This window comes from Carcharhinus amblyrhynchos, chromosome 5, assembly GCF_965287045.1.
Source record: "Carcharhinus amblyrhynchos chromosome 5, sCarAmb.v2.hapA, whole genome shotgun sequence".
In the NCBI taxonomy this organism is placed as follows: domain Eukaryota; kingdom Metazoa; phylum Chordata; class Chondrichthyes; order Carcharhiniformes; family Carcharhinidae; genus Carcharhinus; species Carcharhinus amblyrhynchos.
The window spans coordinates 74720395-74733989 of record NC_137328.1 but is presented as its reverse complement, the minus strand read 5'-3'; the positions used below and the strand labels follow the sequence as shown (position 1 = coordinate 74733989).

General features: G+C 41.3%; 1 protein-coding gene across 4 annotated transcripts in view; it reads right to left on the bottom strand.

Moving 5' to 3' along the window:
* epb41l4a (erythrocyte membrane protein band 4.1 like 4A) overlaps positions 1-13595 on the bottom strand; it is a 189400-nt gene that overhangs the window by 74831 nt on the left and 100974 nt on the right. For all 4 annotated transcript variants that reach the window (XM_080189021.1, XM_080189022.1, XM_080189023.1 and 1 more), the window contains exons 8-10: positions 9601-9688; positions 4928-5016; positions 4776-4839 (exon numbers count right to left, since the gene is read on the bottom strand). In XM_080189021.1, coding sequence (XP_080045147.1) covers positions 4776-4839; positions 4928-5016; positions 9601-9688 — 241 coding nt within the window. The remainder of the gene's footprint in view (positions 1-4775; positions 4840-4927; positions 5017-9600; positions 9689-13595) is intronic.

Here is a 13595-nt window from a genome sequence, read left to right as displayed (position 1 = left end):
CACCAGCATCCTGCTTGGTAGCTCACACAAAAACAGTATTTTCCTACTGTTCACAGAATAGCTGCTTTGGCCTCTCTCTCTCTATACCCGTCTCTTAACTCCTTTTTTCTGCAAGGTGAGAAAACTATCACTTGCTTTTCAATATGTTTTAGTTTAGATGTCATTGCCCTTGACAAACAAATCACATGGGCATGTCACTGGGTGGAAGTTTAGTGTGATCTCTCCCATCCCCCACCTCCATCCAGAACATTACATTTCACCTCAAGTTAAAGGAGATATTTTAATCGTCTTGATAAGTTCCACATTTGTAACAATAGAAATCACTTCTATTCAGTATCGATAACAATTATTTTAGATGGCTAGTGTGTGGTTCAGAATAATGCCAAAAGCAAAGGTTCAATTCCCCTTTGGCTGAGATAAATTTGGGACCTGCTTCGTCTCCATGCCCAAGAGTGGAATGCAGTGGTAAACTACCACTGACAAAACCTGTCAAGGATAAAACGGCTCAGGATCAAACATTAGCAAGCCAAAGACCTGTCTTTGGAATGGAAGCTGGAATGATTAGCTTGGTTTAAGTACATTGGAAGTGCTGACTTATTTCTTTTCATTGTTTCAGTGGGGCTCAGTGGTTCCAATCTCTCCTGCATGAAGTTCAAAGAGTGTCCTCCCATCTGGAGTAGTGAGTATGAATGATAGCTATTGCTGCATACTTTGTGTAGAGGGCAAGTCCTTCAGTGTATACGTTGTGCTCAGTGACCCAATATTGGTGAATATTGGCAGGAGTTTCAGAGGTATAGTGGCCAGTTTGTGGGGGGAGGGGTTACAGTTTTGACTAGAAGCCCGATTTATCTGTTCATTGCAAAGTTTTAACAGTGCGCATACCTTTTTTTTTGACAGGACCCCACCCAGAAGTCAGAGTTGGCATTCAGTTGGGCAGAGATAACCCTGAAGCAGGCTGCAGCTGCATCTAAGCAATCAGCAGTGGAAGTGAGGTGGCTCCAATCATTAACCTGTCTCCTGGGAGCAGGTTGGCTGTCTGACCCCAGTCACAATTCCATTAAACTGTTTTCTTCATATATGAAATTAACATATTTCACAATTTCCTCATTATTACCCTCCACTTACACTAACACAGGCTATGTCTCTTGACTGTGGGTCTGCTCCGGCTCCTAATTTCATTTACACAGTCGATTCTTCAGCTGATTTTCACCTTTATTCCCTTTTGTGAATTTTGCTCAGTATGTTTTGATCTAGCCACATCACTTGACTTTGTGTTCAATCAGGTCTGGTAATGGATCTCCATCTGCCCTGGTGGAGCTCTTCACCCTTCACATCTGCAATGCAGCTTTTTTTGTCAGGTAATCTCCAACTCTATGTTCTACTCAGACACTTTTCTCAGGTGCAGCTTCCTTTTCTTTACTTCTTCATGCTTTGAGTTCTTGGGTTCTTGCTCCAGGTTCTGTGATTTTGGGGTTCATCCTTCACTGACACCATGTTAAATATTTGCTTAGTGACTCATTAAGAGATCTAGAGGCTTGTATGGTTGAACAGAAACCTTTATTGGTAGGCCATAACTATGTAGATATCCAAGCTACAGCTACGTAAGGGTATTGTCTCCATGCTGGTTCCTTCCAGACTCTACACCAGTGGTGGCCAACCTGCTGCCCAGAGGTCACATGCAGCCAATCTGGGTTGTGATAACTGTCCATGAGACAGTTTGTTGATTGTTGTTCACGTGCAGAGTTACCACATTCTGCTGATTTTTCCAACCAGCATGACTGAAGTGATACACACGTAAAGCAAGGACAAGTGATGCATGCTGATTGCACACAATATTGGGAGAGCAGGTAGCCTCAACCAGTAATCTCATTCCCCCAACCAGAGAGCCATGTGCTTCCATTTTTTCCAAAGCGTAAATGTTTATTTTGTTTTCAAAATTTGAAGTTTCTGATAATTCTATTAATGATTACACATTTTCTCTACCATGTTAGAAGATGTTCAGCATGCATTAAATATATGTAATCATATTCATGGGGTCATGGTTAGTAGACAAGCCTGATTTCAATCTTGCGACCCACTGAGATGAAGGAGGGCTCAGTCATTAGCTTGGATTGCCCATCACTGCTCTACACAATCTACCATCATGTGACTCTGCATCATAACGTGGGCAGTACTGTTCTCCAGTGCAAAACTAACTCTTGCTCTTCCCAAACACCTTTATACTACAACAGCTACATAACTGTAGTGTTCAATGAGTTTAACAGGAAACCCTGCTGACTGTGGTGGGACCATAAGACTCTGCTGCCAGCGAAAGAAAACTGCCACCACGAAACACATCATGGAGGGGGAGAGAAATTTCACTCAATGAGTGGAATTTTACGAGATTTTTGATTAAGTGTTCAGCTAGACTGAAAATGGGAGAGCTCCAGATCCGTTTTTCAGGCAAGTTTTCACACCCGATCTTATGCACTTGGTTTGTCAAAAGATGGGCTAGTCAGTTTCTAGCCAGAGAGGTTGTGGGCAGAGCTTAATTCACCAATCAGCCTATAGAAGGAGGTATTACGCATGTATAGATGCTGCACATGTGCATTAGCAGGGATCTGACAGACAGGGAATGAGCTGTCGGGCCTCTGCTACTGCAGGTAGCCTCAACCAGTAACCTCATTCCCCCAACCTCACAATCATGGGGAATCCATGGCCCGAGATGCAGCCCTTGCCACCCACTAGCTGCCTAGACTAATCGTGGCCCTCCTTCTTCTCTCTCCCACCAATCACAGGCAGAGTGGCACCAAGTGGGCCCTCTCTCCCTCCCTTCCTTCATTCCCCCATTGGTGCAACCCCATCGTCCCCAATTACCACATTGGCCCTGGACCCTGGCATATCCCGTCTGTTCCCACCTCCATTGGCCCATCCCTGATTGGCCCTGCCAGGCACATCCCCATTGGCCCCACACCCTAGCTCTGCACCCTGTCACTGCCTGGTGGACAGCTCCAAGTGGGCATTGCCCTGGTACCAGGCTGGCATTGCCACGGTGGTGCTGCTAATCTGGCACTGTCCAAGGAACACCACCACTTTGCACTCGGTCCCCCCAGGGGACCTTAATGGCCTCCAGTTCCATCAGCGAGGCCAACATGACTGTTCCCTGTTTGCCACAGAGAACCCCTCCCAGTGAGGCCATAAAGGCAAGCGAGCCTGGATAACTGAACGCCAGGCTCACTAAAGACATAGAAAACACTACTTAAATAAATTAATCAGCCTCATACCCATTTCTGGCAAGAGGCTGACCGCATTGGGGTTTCTGAGTATTGTAAAATCACGTCAGGGGAAAAAATGGGAGCCATTCTTCAAGCCACTAAGTGTGTGCAAAGAGGTTGTAAAATTCTGCCCTATATCTTATTCTCAATTTGTGGATCTAGCCTGTTTTCTTCGGTCTTCTTCAGCTTGCTTGTACTGAACCAATGAGCTCATCAAGTGCAACTGCACAGCTTGGAACGATCTGTGTCCTTCCATATCTCATAACCATGGTCAGTTTGGTACTGAAGGATTGGTTTCCAAATTTCAGTTCGTTTTTGTTTCTGTATGAGGGTCATTTTCTTTGCTATGTTTCCTTGTTCTGTTTTCCTTTGCAGCTCAGTTTTTGTTTCAGATAGCGTTTACCACAAAAAATGTAAATTGAATTTAAAGACACACATTCTCTCGGAATGAGTTCTAAAAATGCAGCATTCAGCTGACTGAAACGTAGAAAATAAAAGCAGATCCATTGAGTCTGCTCCACCATCCATTTTGATCATAGCTGATCATCAAAATCAATATCCTGATCCCACCTTCTTCCCATATCCCTTTGGTCCCAAGAGCTATATCAAATTTCTTCTGGAAATCACTCAGTGCTTTGGCCTCAACTACTTTCTGTGGTAGTGAATTCCACACATTCACCACTCTCTGGATAAATAAATTTCTCCTCACCTCAAACTATAACCCCAAGTTCTGGGCTCCCCCACCATTGGGAAAATTCTTTCTGTATCTACCTGTCTAACCCTGTCAGAATTTAATAAGTTTCTATGAGATTCCCTCTCATTCTTCTAAACTCCAGTGAATATAATCCTAATAAAGGAGGTCTCATATGACAGGAATATGAGACCTGTCCATCCAGCAATCAGCCTGGTAAATCTTCATTGTACTCCCTCTATAGCAAGGACATTCTTCCTCAGATAAGGACACCAAAACTGCATACAAAACGCCGGGTGTGGCCTCACAGTGCCCTGTGCAACTGCAGCAAAACATCCCTATCCCTACACTCAAATTCCCTATGAAAGCCAACATACCATTTGCCTTCTCGTAATTGTGCGCTTACTTTCAGCAACTGATGCACGAGGACACCAAGGTCTTACTGAGTATCCACCTCTTTCAATTTACATGCATTCAAATAATAATCTACCTTCCTACTATTGCTGCAGAAGTGGCTAATCTCACATTTATCCACATTACACTGCATCTGCTATGCAGATGCTTCTAAAAAGCATGCTGAAGTGATTAATTGCAATATTAAATGAAAGTTGTAAATGTCACTGGAAGTAGAAACACCAAGTTTGATCATGAACTTTATTTTCACCTTTTGGGATTCATATTTTTCATCTCATTTCTAAATGAAATATATTTTGGAAATGTTAGAATTGTTTTTACTTAATGGCACAAAATTTAAATCAAGTGAAAACAATAATCTTTTGGAGAAGAGTCTTCAGGATTGATGTCAAGGGAAATGCTGGTGTGATACTTACATCTTTGCCTAGCACTCTTAGCTCAAATTGGGTTTCTCTGAAATTCACCTTGGTGATTCTTGGCCTGTTATCAAACAGAGAGCCTTTTAACTTCAAATTAAAACAAGGTCAGGGAACAAAACAACACTAAGTGTACATTTAAGATCACTTACCAGAAGTACTTTCCAACTTGGATTTTGTTCTTGTAGACAACAACCCCAACTGGTGTCAATCCTAAAAAATATTCTGTCTGGTTTTCTCCCTGGAATTCAATGACAGGCAGCATTTACAGATATAAATTGAAAATATTCATACCATTTGTATATTTCCTGTTCAGAGGCTTTATCATCATGATATGATTTTTAGTTGCACTATGAAGGTGATGCCATGGGGCTAAGTTCAGAAGTCTGTCTCCAAACTCACTCACAATTGTGTGATGCCTGACTTTATTCTGCTGGTAACTAAAAATAGCACAAGATTAAAATTAACCAACTTCAGTGAGGTGTATCATTGAATATGAGGTGGTAACAGGACAAATTAAGTAAAAAATAGCAACAGAATACAAAGGATTAAAATTGGGACATGAAGACACTGGAGCAGAAAATTGTCTTTATCAGCTGGTTGTCTCCATGATCTGAGCCATGCAGCAGAGAACTCCATAAATCCTCTGTTTAGTGTGGATTCTCTTCGAGCAGATAAAAACACAGCAGCATTCAAACAGCAGGAAGAAAAGGGATACCATTGCTAGAGAAATGAAAACTGGTCAAGATGTTGGACATAGCAGGAGTAGACGATAAGGTCTCTCAAACTTGTTCCCCCTTTCAACATGATCACAGCTGATCTTCTGTCTCAGCTTCTGAGGCACCTACTCAGCATTAAATGTATTCAATGATAAAGATCAATAACTCACTCGTTACAGAACTCAAAAGGTACACAACCCTCTGAGTGAAGCAATTTCTCTTCAACTCAGTCCTAGATGATCAGCCCCCTACCTGAGAACGTGCTCTGGTATTCTAGGTTCCTCAACCGGGGAAAGCATCCTCTCAGAGTCTACTCTGCCAAGTCCCTTCAGAATCCTTTATGCTACAATGAGGTCATCTTTCATTCTTCTAAACCCCAAGGAATATAGGCCCAATTTACTCAGTCATCATTGGACAACTCCCTTATTCCAGGAACGAATCTAGTGAATCCTCATTGTACCACCTCCAAGGAAAGTATATTCTTTCTTAGATACGGAGACTAAAGCCGATCTCCTGATGTGGTTTCACCCTATACAATTGTAGCAAGGCATCCTTATTGTTGTACTCCAGTGCCTGACCACTAAAAGTCAACATACAAGCAGCATGGTGGCACAGTGGTTAGCACCACTGCCTCACAGCGCCAGGATCCCAGGTTCAATTCCAGCTTTGGATCACTGTCTGTGTGGAGTTTGCACATTCTCCCCATATCTGCATGGGTTCCCTCCAGGTGCTCTGGTTTCCTCCCACAGTCCAAATATGTGTGAGGTAAGTTGATTGGCTATGCTAAAATTGACCTGCGTGTTTCGAGGAATTAGCAGGGTAAATGCATCGCGGGAATAGGGCCTGGATGGGATTGTGGCCAGTACAGACTCAATGGGCCGAATGGCTTCCTTATGTACTGTAGGGATTCTATTCTATGTACCACCTTCAAGGAAAATATATTCTTTCTTAAACTAAAACTGATCTCCAGGTGTGGTTTCATCAGTTGTAGCAAGATATCCTTACTGTTGTATTCCAGTGCCCTTCCACTAAAAGCCAACATGATATTTACCTTCCCAATTTCCTAGTGCACCTGCATGCTTTTTGTGTTTCTTGTAAGAGTAGACTCAAGTGTTCCTGAACACCAACATTTACAAGTTTCATTCATTTCAAAAAACGTCCCGTGTTTCTATTCTTACTACCAAAATGAATAACCTCACACTTCCCCACATTATGCTCCAGCTACCATCCTGTTGCCCACACACTTAACCTGTCTATATCTCTTTGTAGCCTCTTTGTGTCCTGCTCAGAGCTTACATCGCTACCTCGGTACAAAAAGGTGCGATGGGTTTTGTTAGTACAAGGAAGGAGAGTCAATTGCTGATAGAGAAAAAAAAGAGAAAATTTGATTTATATAACTAAAATAGCAGAAATGGAAATCTGGTTGAAGGCAGGAGGGTGAGGCTGTGGTGGTGCCAAGGGAAGATCAATACACAAGATATCAGTAACAAGTGTGCCATCTTAATAATAGATTAGTACCACATGCATTATTTAGCTTTTTTCTTCCTTTCTGCCCAGCTCATAAGCATATTCTCTGGTGTTAATAATGACTTAAATGACATGAGTTAGTTGACACATCATAAAATATTTGTGTGCATATATACATATAAAAGGTTGTTTCAAAACCTATTCATATTTCACTAATCCAAAAAAAAAATCAACAGTTGCATAGAATAAGGGTGTTCTAAGAAAATAAATTTTACCCCTTCAAAGTTCAGTAATTTCCAAATACTTGACTGTTAGGCGAATTTAAAAGGTAAATGGGAGGGTATGCTCAAACAGAAGGTAACCTCTGGCTTTTTGGGAATAACGGCTATCACAACATATCTTAACAAATCTTGAACTGAGATATTGAAATGGAAATTATACTTCAGGTCAAATAAATACAGGGATTCCAGCACGCTCAATTTAGCACAACTGTCTAGAAAAGGAACTCCAAAAATAACACTGTCTTTACCATCAATAATAGTTTTATCTCCATAGAAATATTAGCATTTTATTGATTTCTATGATACACTGAAGAAAAGTCATATGGACTCAAAATGTTAACTCTGTTTCTCTTACTACAGATGCAGCCAGACCTGCTGAGTCTTTCCAGAGTTTTCTTTTTATTTCAGATTTCCAGCATCGACAGTGTTTCACTTTTATATAATTACACTGTACAACTTTAACTTAGAAGCACACAAAATTATTTACACGTGTTTGGGATTTTATACATACAATGACAGATGTGATTAACCATATTAGCAAGATCAAACTTGTCTTAAATCTGATGCAATTTTATTAATTGATGTTTATTAGCACCTTTAAAACAGTAAAACATCTCTTTCACAAGAAGGTTATGAAATAAAATTTGGCACCAAGCCACGCAATGAGATGTTAGAATAGATAATCAATAGCTTGATCAAAGAGTGTCTTAAAGACGGAGGGGGAAGTAATGACATGGAGAGTTTAGGAAAGGAATTTCATACCCTAAAGGCCAGGTTAACGAAAGTACAGCCATCAATGGGGTAGCAACTATAAATGGGGATGTGTAAGAGGCAGAAATTGAGATAGGAAGGGACAAGGCCACAGGGAGATTTGAAGATATGGCTTAACATTATAAAATTGAGGCGCCGCTTAATGGGAGCCAACGCAGATCCGTCACCACAGGAGTGATGAGTGAATGGGTCTAGGTGCACGCTAGGCTACAGGCATCAGGGCTTGATATGAGCTAAGTTTTAAAGGATGGAATATTGGAGGGTGGGGGTGGGGGCTAGATAGGAGCGAATAGGAATAATCAAGTCGAGAGGTAACTAAGGCATGGATGAGGGTTTCAGAAGCAAATGAGCTGAGACAGGGCAAGTGTTGGGCAATTTTATGGTTTTAGAAGTAGGCAGTCTTGGCGCTGGGATACATATTTGGTCCAAAGCTTAATCCGGGTTCATAAATGATACCAAAGTTGCTTTTGGCCTGTTTCAACCAAGGGAACAGTGTTTGTGGCAGTGACTGAAGACAATGGCTTTGGCCTTCCCAATATTTGATTGGAGAAAGCTTCGACTTATCCAGTATTGGATGTTGGACAAGCACCGTGGTTAATTAGAGAAGGCAGAAGTTGAAGAGTGGTGGTGACAAGTAGAGTAGGATCCCATTAGCATACATGTAGAATTTAATATTGTGTTTTCAATTGATATCACCTATGGGCAACATGGAGATGAGTTAACATGAGTTAAGGGGTACCACAGGGATAATAGCGCACCAGCTGGAAGAGAAGCCATTGCAGACGATTCTCTGGTGATAGCGGACAGATAAAAATAGAACCAGTAACATGTAGTTCCACCTAACTGGCTGACAGAGGAGAGTGTTATTAAACTACGTAACTTACACTCTATTGATAACAGATTTTACTTCATTGCACATTGTGGGAAGGTTGCTACATTTCTTTTAAGTATAGGGCTTCCAAATGGCTTCTTTACATTTAGCAGCATGGCACCATGCATAAACAGACTAGGAATGTACCAAGTTTAGGATTATGTAGACTTATAGCACAGAAATAGACCATTATGCCCGCGGTCTAAGAAAGTGTCAAGGCTATCTCTGATGCTATTTCATCCCATCTAATCAGTATATTTGCCTTTTCTTTTATCCACCACATACTTATCTATAGCTTCTCCTTAAATGTTCCTCTACCATTTGCCTCAACTCCTTCATGTTGTTGAGTATCATAGTCTAATCTGTTTCTGGGATTTAAAAAAAGTTTATCATGAATTGTTCATTGAATTTATTAGTGACAAATCATTGATTTTTAAGATATTTTATCTCAATGAATATTATGATGACAACATGACAGCTCGCCTTTTGTCACAAGGCAAGGGGCCTAAATTATCTGGGAGCCCTGAAGAATACATGCAATGACATAGGGCAAGTACAGGATAAGGTGGTAACTCCATATCTGAATAGTTAGAACAGACTCTCAGGCAAAGACCTATGAGGGCATCAAAATCATAGAACCAGACTTGGAGATAAAGGAAAACAAGATGTTGAAAATTGCTATTTACTTTAATCACATTTATGAAAATATTACTTACAAAAACAGGATGAAGATCAACTCCATACATCTCTAATAATTTGGCAATCTGCAAGTAATTAAGTTCTGCCTCAGCAGGAACTTGACTCCTAAGGAGGAAACAAAAAAAAGTTGAATATTGCTGAAAAGAGAGATGTGTTGCTGAAGCTTTTCAGCTCGCACTCATCAGGACATATACAAGAATGCTAAATTGCAAACAATCAGAACAACTTATACCATATGAGGGGAGAGTTGCTGATTGAAGTTGACTCGGCTACAGAAGCAGAGCTCTCCTGCTCTTACAACCATTTGTATCAGAACTGTATGAGATTATCAGATTAAGGAAATAGCTGATATCTGGACTATACAGTGATTTTCACAAACTCAGAACATCCCAAAATGCTTTAAAGTCAATGATGCACTTTTGACATGTAGCTTGTTGTAAAGTAAGGTAATGTGTCAGTCAATTTATGCAAGCAAGATTCCACTCAAAGCAACATGACATACAATGTGTTTGAATGGCATTGGTTGAAGGATTCATACTAGGCTGAACACCAAAAAAACTCCTCCCCTCTTCATTAAGTAGTTCCATTCATCCGAGAGGGCAGGTTTTATGTTTCATCCAAATGATTATACTATTAATACTACAGCTTCCCCCCCCCACCGTACTACAGTGAAATGTCAGGGTCGATTTTATGCTTCGACCTGAACTCGACCTCACAACCCTCAAAGGAGGGAATGTTGCTACTTAAACAAAGTTAACATTTGATAAACTCATGTTGTAGAGTTAACCAGAAAAGCACTAATACCTTAACTAAAACATCACCTCAGCAATTTACAATCAAATATTAATCAAAATAAAATGAAAGCAAGGACAATGGTAAGAAAATTATATTTTAATTAACTGTTTAAATATGAACTAGAGAAATCTTTTCAAGTATCTCTGAAGATACTTATGTGGTATAAACTTTGGTGTTGCATCACTAACCATAGAACGGTTCCAGCATAGAAGGAAGCCATTCAACTGTTGTGCATACACTGGTCCTGTGAAGGAGCAATTCACCTAAGGCCTAATCCTTTATCTTTTTACCCACAGCCCCGAAAGTTTCTCCTTTTCGGATAAAGATCAAACTTCCTTCTGAAAGCCCAAACTGAACAGGCCCCCACCACATTCTCAGGCAATGTTTTCCATATTCTAACCACTAGCTGCATCAAAAGGTTTTTCTTCATTTAAATGTCTCAAATCAGGAAATAAATTCCTTGAGCACCATCGTAACTGAAACAATATTCAGTAAAGAATAAAATACTGTCAAAATTATTTTAAAAAGCTTTATTACTAGTTTTTAATTGAACTCCTAAGCACTCCTTTAGAATGGAGGTGTGATAAGGAATTCTATATCATCCCAGCATGTCTGTTTTATTGTAAATTAAAATGTTCAATCATAACAAAACTGGTGAGGTTCTTTGTGCCCACAGTGGAACCTATACATACCGTCGCATCACTGAGTTTCTAAGCATCATATTAAACATTTATAATACATTAGAAATAGCGTTAAAAATCCAATCAAATGATCCAGGACCAACCAATTCACAAATTTGGAGGCCCATTTGATCTTGAGCTTAATTTCAAACCACATGTCCTCTCCTCTATCAAACCTCCCCACTTACCTTCACATAAGAACATAAGAAATAGGAGGAGTAGGCCATCTAGCCCTTCGAGCCTGCCCCGCCATTCAGTAAGATCATGGCTGATCTGTCGTGGCTCAGTTCCACATTCCCACCCTCTCCCCATAACCCTTAATCCCCTTGCCTATCAAAAACCTACCAACCCGCGTCTTAAATATATATAGCGAGGCAGCTTCCACCACTTCAACGGGCAGAGAATTCCACAGATTCACCACCCTTTGAGTGAAGAAGTTCCTCCTCAACTCCGTTCTAAACCGCACGCCCTTTATCTTGAGGCTGTGCCCTCTAGTCCTACTGTCCTTTCTGAGCGGGAAGAGTCTCTCCACCTCTATCCTATCCATCCCATTCATCATCTTATATGTCTCAATGAGATCTCCCCTCATTCTTCTAAACTCTAACGCGTACAAGCCTAGTTTATTCAGCCTCTCCTCATAGTCCAACCCCCTCAACTCCTAGTAAACTTCCTCTGCACTCCCTCCAAGGCCAAAATATCCTTGCGTAAGTGCGGCGACCAAAACTGCACACAGTACTCCAGCTGCGGCCTCACCAGTGCCCTGTACAGTTGCAGCAAGACCTCCCTACTTTTATATTCAATCCCCCTCGCTATGAAGGCCAGCATCCCATTCGCCTTCCTGACCACCTGCTGCACCTACAGGCTGGGTTTTTGCGACTCATGCACAAGGACCCCGACGTCCCTCTGCACTGTTGCATGCTGCAGTTTTTCGCCATGTAAGTAATAGTCCTTCCTACCATTATTCCTGCCAAAGTGGACAACTTCACACTTGCCAACATTAAATTCCATTTGCCAGTTCCTGGCCCATTCGCCCAGCCTATCTAGATCCTTCTGCAGACTTTCCACACCCTCCGCACAATTTGCCGTTCCACCAATCTTGGTATCATCAGCAAATTTCGACACCATACACTCGGTTCCCTCCTCCAGATCATCTGTATAAATGGTAAATAGCTGAGGCCCCAGCACCGACCCCTGGGGCACTCCACTAGTCACCAACCGCCAATCCGAATAGCACCCATTAACCCCCACTCTCTGCCTCCTATTTGACAGCCAATCCACGCTAACATCCTACCCCCAACTCCATGCCCCCTGACCTTCTGTAATAACCTTGTGCGGCACCTTATCAAACGCCTTCTGAAAATCAAGAAACACCACATCCACCGGCTCTCCTCTATCCACCGCCCTAGACACATTCTCATAGAACTCCAATAAATTCGTCAGACATGACTTCCCCTTAACGAAACTGTGCTGCGTCTGCTCTATCAAACAATTCTCCTCAAAATGCTCGCTGTTTTCTCCTTGATCACGGATTCTAACATTTTAACAGCACAATCACTTCAACAGCACAATCAACGCCTATCCACCTCTTCGCCATTGCCCCTTAAACCCTTACACAGGCATTCATTATCTCTAATACTCCAATACTGCCCTTGCTCGCCTCCCTGCTTCTACGTTATATAAATCCAATTGACATAACATTTTATCATATAGATCCTATTCCATTCACTCATCACCCCCTGTCTCACTGGTCCATTCTGACTACTAATCTGCCTCCCTCAGACTTTAAAGTCATCTTCAAATTCACATATTACCCCATGGGTTTATTCTGTGGAACGATATTCCCAAACTACTGCTCATCAATTATTGAAGGAAAGTTGTGAATGCATTAGAATCAGGTCAGAGAAGCTATACTGCACAAATACCTGCAGCGGGAAGATTGTCTTATGAGGAAAGGTTGGACAGGCTAGACTTGCATTTGCTGGAATTTAGATTTGCAAGAGGTGATTTGAGTGAAACGCACAAAGACATTGAGGGTCTTGGCAGGTTGGACATGGAAAGGACATTTCCTCTTGTGGGTTAATCTAGAACTAGGAGTCACTGGACAAAAGAAAGAGTCATCATTTAAAATAGTGATGAGGAGAAACATTTTCCTCGCTGAAAATTGTAAGCCTTTGGAACTCTCATCCTCCAAAGATGGTGGAAACAAAGTCTTTGAACATCTTTAAGGCAGAAATGGATAGATTCTTGATAATGCAAGGGGGTGAAACGATAACAGGATAGGCAGGAATGTGAAGCTGAGATTACAATCAGACCAACCATTATCTTATTTTGAACGGCAGAGCAAGCTCAAAGAGCTGAGTGGGCTACTCCTGCTCCTAACTCATTTGTTTATATGTTCAATTAATAATCTTCTCAAAACTTATCACTCCTACTAAATTTGTAGTCTTATCCTTTCCTGACTCAGAATTTGTTTTGTTTAAATCTATCTGCAAATAATCTTGTCACATGTTTTTTAATTAAAGGCATTAAATTGTCAC